General features: G+C 44.7%; 1 protein-coding gene across 4 annotated transcripts in view; it reads left to right on the forward strand.

Annotated features, from left to right (window-relative positions):
* The window catches only part of supv3l1 (SUV3-like helicase), a 62,742-nt gene extending 60,180 nt beyond the window's left edge, over positions 1–2,562 (forward strand). For all 4 annotated transcript variants that reach the window (XM_080205373.1, XM_080205376.1, XM_080205375.1 and 1 more), the window contains one exon: positions 743–2,562. In XM_080205373.1, the coding sequence (XP_080061499.1) occupies positions 743–1,202 (460 nt within the window). In that variant the 3' untranslated portion in view covers positions 1,203–2,562. The remainder of the gene's footprint in view (positions 1–742) is intronic.
* The last annotated feature ends 5,380 nt before the right edge of the window (positions 2,563–7,942 follow it).

Below are 7,942 nucleotides of genomic sequence, written 5' to 3' on the forward strand. Positions count from 1 at the left end.
AATAGCTGTCCTTGACTGTAACTAGCTGGAGCAGAGCGAACGTCTGCTGAGCCATTGTGTTCTCTTGACTGGAATGTTTAAGCCATGGAAATAGTGTTAACATTCCAGACATTTGTTCACTTCAAAATGGCTCAAAAACTTCCAGCAGCGTACGACCAGCTTTAAGGATTTGGTTGAAACTCTCACAATTTCCCCCTTGTCGGCCTCCCACTGAGTTCACTTCAGCTAAATCACAATTCAGTAAATGCAGTTTTCCCCAGTCGAGAGCTTTCCTCCTGGTTTATCTGCACTCTTTTCCATAACTACTCAAAATCAAACTGAATTATGACCTTTTCCACTAAAGTGCTTCTGAACTCATAGCCCAGCTTCATGCTGGAAAGCAAAGCCTAGAGCCACCCTCTCTAGCTGAGCTTGCAATTAATTTGAAGAATTCTGACTCCTCTGTGTCTTTCAAGCTAATTTAATTCCAGTTAATATTCGGGTAACCCTGTTTTACAGTTTTTGGAGATTTGCCTACACAATTGCTCTTCTATCTGCCTCTGAAACTTGGGAGTCTATAGTACATTCCTAGTAGTGTGTTTGCTCCTTTTTACCTCAGTTCAATCCATTTGGCCTCATTTGATGGTTCTTCTGCCATCTCATCCCTCCTCTCAACTATAATTGGTTTCTCTCCTTGGACTGGATTGGTTCCTGACCTTGCTGTAGATTGGTGTTAATCTCTCTCCCTTGTTACCTGTTTCAGTTATCGGTTCATGGATATGTTCCCAGATGTGAATCTTGTCCGAGATATTCAGACGGAGCTGGACAGCATTATACAGATTGGAGTGAAGAATATCACCCGACTGATTCGTGCTTCAGACTCCATCTCCGCAGGAGCCGATGATGCCTCTGTTCAGAGAGGAACATGGACAAATGGGAAGATAAATGTGGAGGATGCAAACACCCCTGATCAGGCCTTCAGTGGATCAAGACGAATTCGAGGGTCCAAGGCTTTAGGCTACAGAGCAGTGGTTTGTAAATCAGATAGACCAGAGAGAGCTGGAGGTAACACTCTGAGTGAAAGGCTAGTTCAACAAGGACACCTCACAGCTGAATTATTGCAGCAACTTCAGGATGAGTGGTCAGCAAGCCAGATACCAAGAAATTCTGCTCAAAATCTGAGTAAATCTACCAACAAAGGATCAAGAAAGAAGAAGAAATAAATGCAACATATTTATTCAACTTTGAACAGTTTCTTTCCGGTTTAATCAATAAAGAAATGATTGGACTCGGTGCAAAGTGCCAGATTTTTCAGTTCATTTGATACCTTTGACTGCCAATAACACAGAAACCAAAGTAAAAATATATTTTCCACACAAGAGCGTCTAGCTTTTTGAATTTTGGAATTGTGGTGTCAGAAGCCACTCTGATAGAGGCTCACCACGGATCCCTACAGACCGTGCTGGATTCAGAACATCTTGCTTTTGTCGAGTGGCTTTAACTGAAGAACACTTCAAAGGAGAAGGAAGGTGTGCTAAAGGCAAGGGCAGCAGTGGTGAAGAGGAGGAAATGGGGAATGCAGAAACTTGGGCATTTGCTGAGATGAGGCAGGAGATGCTGAAAAACCAGGAACAGTCAGAGAGACCCGAAAGCTGAAATCTAGAAGCATTCATTAGAATTAATTGTTTAAACAAGCTGCAAACTAGGTTCTCGAAAGTGGGGAATCATGGACAAGCAGCTAAGACCCATTGTTTGCAATCCCTGTGCCACGTGGGACACTCCGTGTCTCAGGCAATCATGTTTTTATGAAGTGTCTCCAGCTCAGATTTCTGAGCAGAGCATCAGGGAGGATGAGAACTTCCTGGATTGTATGTTTGAGCAGGCAATAAGAGTAAATGGGCAGCAATCAGGAAAAGTAGCAAGAGGCAGAAATTGTCTTTGGGCATTTTCAACTCAAACTGCTACTCAGCATTGGAAACTGTAGAGAGTGGTGATACCCTAAGGGAGTGCAGTTCCAACCATAGCACTAATGCAAAGCCTTGCACAGGAGGGAACAGAAATGCAGTCGTTATAGGAGACTTCAGTGAGACAGACATCTGTGTGATCATCACCATGAGTTCCACGTGCTGCATTGCCTTCCTAGTGCCATCATTGGACAGGGTGCAGCATATTCTACAGGAAGGGAGAGAGAGATCCAGAAATGGTGATACATTTTATATTCATGACATAGAGAGCACAAGTATTGATGTCCTACAGTTATATTTTCAGGAGCTGGGGTAAAGGTTAAAAGAATCTCTGATTACTCCCATCACCAAGTATTAGAGTAAAAACTGGAAGATTGGGAGGACCAACACGTGGCTTTGGGCATAGTGTATGAGGGAGGGCCCCAAAGTCTTGGGACACTGGGACAAATTCTGGGACAGGATACACAAAGGCTTTGACAAAGGGCCATGTGGGCGGCACGGTAGCACAGTGGTTAGCATTGCTGCTTCAGAGCTCCAGGGTCCTGGTTCAATTGTTCAATTCCTGGCTCGGGTCACTGTCTGTGTGGAGTTTGCACATTCTCCTCGTGTCTGCGTGGGATTCCTCCCACAGTCCAAAGATGTGTGGGTTAGGTTGATTGGCCGTGCTAAGAAACTGCCCCTTAGTGTCCAGGGATGTGTAGGTTAGAGGGATTAGTGGGCATAATATGTAGGGATATGGGGGTAGGGCCTGGGTGGGATTGTGTTCGGTGCAGACTCGATGGGCCGAAGGGCCTCCTTCGGCACTGTAGGGTTCTATGATTCTATGATCTGGACTCAACATCAGCTCTTTTCTGTCCTTGCAGATGCTGAGATTTTCTTTTTTGGTTTCAGATTCCAGCAGCCACAGTAACTTGCTTGTATTACTTAAAGGTACAGGTTGCATTCCAACAGGACTGGGAATGAACTCCTCACAGGCAGGTTCAGCAGAGTGGGGAAGTTTAAAATTGCAGCAGATGAACACCATCATATAGAAATAGAAAAGAAGAATGTGAGTGTGTTGAAAAGTACTAGAGAAGCAAGTAGAACCTTATTAATGGTAGTGAACAAAGAAGAATTACAAGGAATGCAGAGATTTAAAATAAAGTAGGTGAGCCACAGACATAAATAGCCAGATGGGAGGAGGCATTACTAGATCTGGTGCTGGAAAATAAGGTAGACTCGATATCTGGGGTAACATTCGGGTAAAAATGATCATGTATAAGATTTGAAGAGGAATGCAAAGAACAATCTGTGGTAGAACTTCTAATTTGGAAGAGGGTGAATATCAGTGGGATGTAGGTGGGAGGGGGATCTCGCTAAGTTAACTAGAGATCAAGCTTGTTTCAGATACAGCCTACTTATGTTCCAGGTACAGGAACGAAAACCAGGACTCCTTGGATGATGAAGGAGATAGAAAATATGATGAAACAAAAAGCAGGGTGTATGATGTTGGATAAATTCTTCAAGCAAGAACCAGTTTAAATACAATCAGTTGAGAGCAGAAGTGAGGAGGAAAATAATGGTGAAGAGAATCAGAATACAATGGAACTATAAAGAAAGCACATTGTCATGTGGTATGTAAATAAGCAAGACGTACGAGGTGGTATGGATCCAATTAGAGATAAAGAGGATGATATTTACCGAGCTACAGGACGAGGCTAGAATTTGGAATGAGTACTTTGTATCAGTGTTTACTGTGGGAGGTGAAATATCGGCAAATGTTAGAGATAATGGATGAGATGAGTATGGATTGTCAGGGTGGTACAGTGGTTAGCACAGCTGCCTCAGTGCCAGGGATCTGAATTCAATTCCTGGGCTTGGGTCACTGTCTGTGTGGAGTTTGCACATTCTCCCTGTGTCTGCATAGGTTTCCTCCCAGAGTCCAAAGATGTGCGAGTTAGGTTGATTAGCCATGCTAAATTGACTCAGTGTCGGGGGCGGACCAGCAGAATAAATAGGTGGGGCTAGGGGCTGGGTGAGACTGTGGTTGGTACAGACTCGATGGGCCGAATGGCCTCCCTCCACACTATAAGTTACTGGAGAGTCTGCTTGTGCTTAGCTGGATAAGCTGCCTGGTCCGAACGGCTTGCATCCCATGTTGCTGTAGGAGAAGGGGGTGGAGATAGTGGAAAGGCTTATCCTGATGTTCCAGTGGGAGGTGCACATTCCAGAATGAGTTTGAGGGTAGTGTGGCCAGTCTATTTAACATCAGTTACGGGTAAGGTTTTGGGAGTAATAAGGGCAAGATTATTAGGCACTTGTAAAGGTTTAGGTTAATTAAGGAGTGCTAGCATAGATTTGTAATAGGCAAATCTTGTGTGACTAATTGAATTTGTTGATCAAGTGATGAAGGTTGTTTATCTGGACTACAAAAACGTGTTTGATGTGGCAGCACATAACATGTTGGTTAACAAAATTGAGGTTCACAGTCAGCGTCAAATTGGATAAAAATAGATTTGCTTAAAGATGGTAAATAGTCATGGCAATGGTTAGTTTTCAAACTGGACAGATAGTGGTATCCCCCAAGGATCAGGTTTTTTATATATAAATTACTTCAATATGGGAATACAAAATGAAATATCTGCCAGTGATATCAAATGTAGCACTGTGGCTGATACCAAACCGCTGCAACAGGACAGCTAATAGATTGGCTGATAATAGAGGCAGTATCGACTGAGCAGCATTTCCAAAGGGTATGCAGCAAATGAGGGATGTGGCAGTGCATAAATCTTAGAAGACAGCATAATCAGCATAGCTTACCAATTCTGGGCTCCATAAATGAGAATTATTGAGGGCAAGAGCAAGGAAATCCTGCTGAATGTTATCAAATTCTGATCTGCCACAAGTAGAGGATTGTGCCCATTTTCAGAAGGATCTGACCTTCACTGAGGAGATTTATGGAATGATTCCAGGGATGAGGGAGTTTAGCCACAAGGTTAGACTGGAGATGCTGCATTAAAGGAGGTTAAAGGGGAGATAGAGATGTGTAAAATTATGACAGGTTTACAAAGAAGGTAAACAAAGTAAAGTTGTTTTCACTAATTGATGTTGCAAGGAGCGGGGGCTGGAGGAGGGGTGGGGTGGTCCTCAGACTCAATGTCTTTGGTGGAAAGGCAAATTGTGCGGAGGGTGGGCAGAGTCTACAGAAGGATCTAGATAGGCTGGGCGAATGGGCCAAGAAATGGCAAATGGAATTTAATGTTGGCAAGTGCGAGGTGGTCCACTTCGGTAGGAATAATGGTAGGAAGGATTATTACTTACGTGGAGAAAAACTGCAGCAGGCGACGGTGCAGAGGGACCTCGGGGTCCTTGTGCATGAGTCGCAAAAACCCAGTCTGCAGGTGCAGCAGGTGGTCAGGAAGGCTAATGGGATGCTGGCCTTCATCGCGAGGGGGATTGAATATAAAAGTAGGGAGGTCTTGCTGCAGCTGTATAGGGCATTGGTGAGGCCGCAGCTGGAGTACTGTGTGCAGTTTTGGGCGCCGCACCTGCGCAAAGATATTTTGGCCTTGGAGGGAGTGCAGAGGAGGTTTACTAGGCTGATGCCGGAGTTGAGGGGGTTGAGCTATGAGGAGAGGCTGAATAAATTAGGCTTGTACTCGTTAGAGTTTAGAAGAATGAGGGGAGATCTCATTGAGACGTATAAGATGATGAATGGGATGGATAGGATAGAGGTGGAGAGACTCTTCCTGCTCAGAAAGGATAGTAGGACTAGGGGGCACAGCCTCAAGATAAAGGGGGGGCGGTTTAGAACGGAGTTGAGGAGGAACTTCTTCACTCAAAGGGTGGTGAATCTCTGGAATTCTCTGCCAGTTGAAGTGGTGGAGGCTACCTCGCTAAATATTTTTAAGAAGCGGGTTGATGGGTTTTTGATAGGAGAGGGGATTAAGGGTTATGGGGAGAGGGCGGGAATGTGGAACTGAGCCACGACAGATCAGCCATGATCTTATTGAATGGCGGGGCAGGCTCGAAGGGCTAGTTGGCCTACTCCTGCTCCTATTTCTTATGTTCTTATGTTTTGGGCAAGAGATGTAGGAGTGATGTAAAGAAGAAATTTGACAATAAGTGGTAATGGAGAACTCGATGCATACCAGGATGGCTGAAGCAGAGACAATGAATAATTTGAAAAGGAGTTTGAATGCTCACCCGAGGGAAATAAACTTTCAGGGTTAGAATGTGATTGACTAGATTATATTGTAACAGCTAATACAAACCTGATGGGTCAAATGGCCTCCTGTGTGCCTTAATGACTGACAGATGCCAGAATTGGAAAGATGCAGACAACTGGGAAGGTTGTGGTGATACTGGAGCTAACAAAGATAGGGATGAGGCCATGGAGGGATTTGAACGTAGAAATGAGAATTTGAAATTGGAGGTTTTGCTGAAACAAGCCAATCAGCGTTGATTGGTCAATTCGAGGTAGTGTCAGTTCCGATGTGATGATATGGAGGAGTGCATGAAGGGTTTAAGTCACAGATGGTAATGTTTACATTTGATATTCAAACTCCATATGTCAGGCTGTGATTAGTCTGAAGACACACTCCATGAGGCTGGCTGTGTCAGGCTGTGAATCAGCTCAGCACATGTTATTTGCTGGTGATACAAAATGAGTTATAAGTGTAAGTTGTGAGGAGATTGCAAAGGGGTTCCAAAGAGAGAGGGAAATGGTTCCCTGAGTGGGAAACAAGGCGGTGGATGGATTTTAGTTGGACAACTGTGCAGCTATTCACTTTGTTAGTGTAAAGGACTCGTTTGTGATTTTTTTATTTAGTATTTTAAGGACTTTAAAACTGAGAACAAAACTTCAGCATGCCTGTGGTTCCAGCACAAGTGAGGAGCGTGACCTTGCATTCCCGGTTCCTATTTCCCTTTGATGGCTGGGGTGATGGCTGAGAAAAGTTGATCATATGACTGTGTGGAACAAAAGCCCCACCACAGAACTAAGGAGCAGGGCAAGAAAATGGGATTGTGTGACAGGATGAGTCTGGAGCTGAAAATGTGCCCCAAGCAGCACATCTGGTTCCGTGTAGTTGAGATTCAGAGAACTGGGGTAGAGTTGTGGCTCGTGGAAATTCATAGTATTTGACAGTTCAGTGAAGGTTGTCTGCTCCATCAAGCTGGCAACTGGGGCAAAGGGAAGTCTATTGGAGATTGAGGGGGTGGGGAGGGGAGGTCAGAGAGCGGTGATTATCTGTTCAGCATAGATAAATAGATATGATCATGCAAGTAGTTAAACCATAGAATAGAATCTATACACTGTAGGCCACTGACTCTTCAACAGAGCATCTTACTCAGACCCCCACAAACTGTGTATTTACCCCATTAATCCCCTCACCTACACATCCTGGGACACTAAGGGACAACTTAGCATGACCAATCCACCTAACCTGCATATCTTTGTGTGTGGAAGTCTGGGAGGAAACCCACACAGACACAGGGAGAAAATGCAAATGCCAGACAATCACCCAAGGCCAGAATCAAACCCAGGTACCTGGTGCTGTGAGGCAGCATGCTAACCACTGTGCCACTGATGTGTAGCCTGACCAACCCAGCCTCAGGTGAAGTGATTAAACATTTACCAGGCGAGCATCATTGGAGCAGCTTAACAACTCATTGTAAGCAGGAGGAGGAAAAATACTTCCAGGCTAGGTTGGAGCTGCTGTTGTGGGCAATTGGAGGCTAAAATCGCTTGTGAGGAAGACAGAATTTTAAAGGTTTTGGCTCACGATGATCACTAACGTCTGGGTGGGATGTTGAGGAATTTATGGGATCTGTCTTGCATGTGCCTGCCATTTAGTGTGTAGTTTGAATCATAGAACCCTACAGTGCAGAAAGAGGCCCTTCAGCCCATCGAGTCTGCACCGACCACAATCCCACCCAGGCCTTACCCCCATATCCCTACACATTTACCCGCTAATCCCTCTAACCTACACACCTCAGGACACCTAGGGGCAATTTTA

This window comes from Carcharhinus amblyrhynchos, chromosome 17 (assembly GCF_965287045.1).
Source record: "Carcharhinus amblyrhynchos chromosome 17, sCarAmb.v2.hapA, whole genome shotgun sequence".
NCBI lineage: Eukaryota > Metazoa > Chordata > Chondrichthyes > Carcharhiniformes > Carcharhinidae > Carcharhinus > Carcharhinus amblyrhynchos.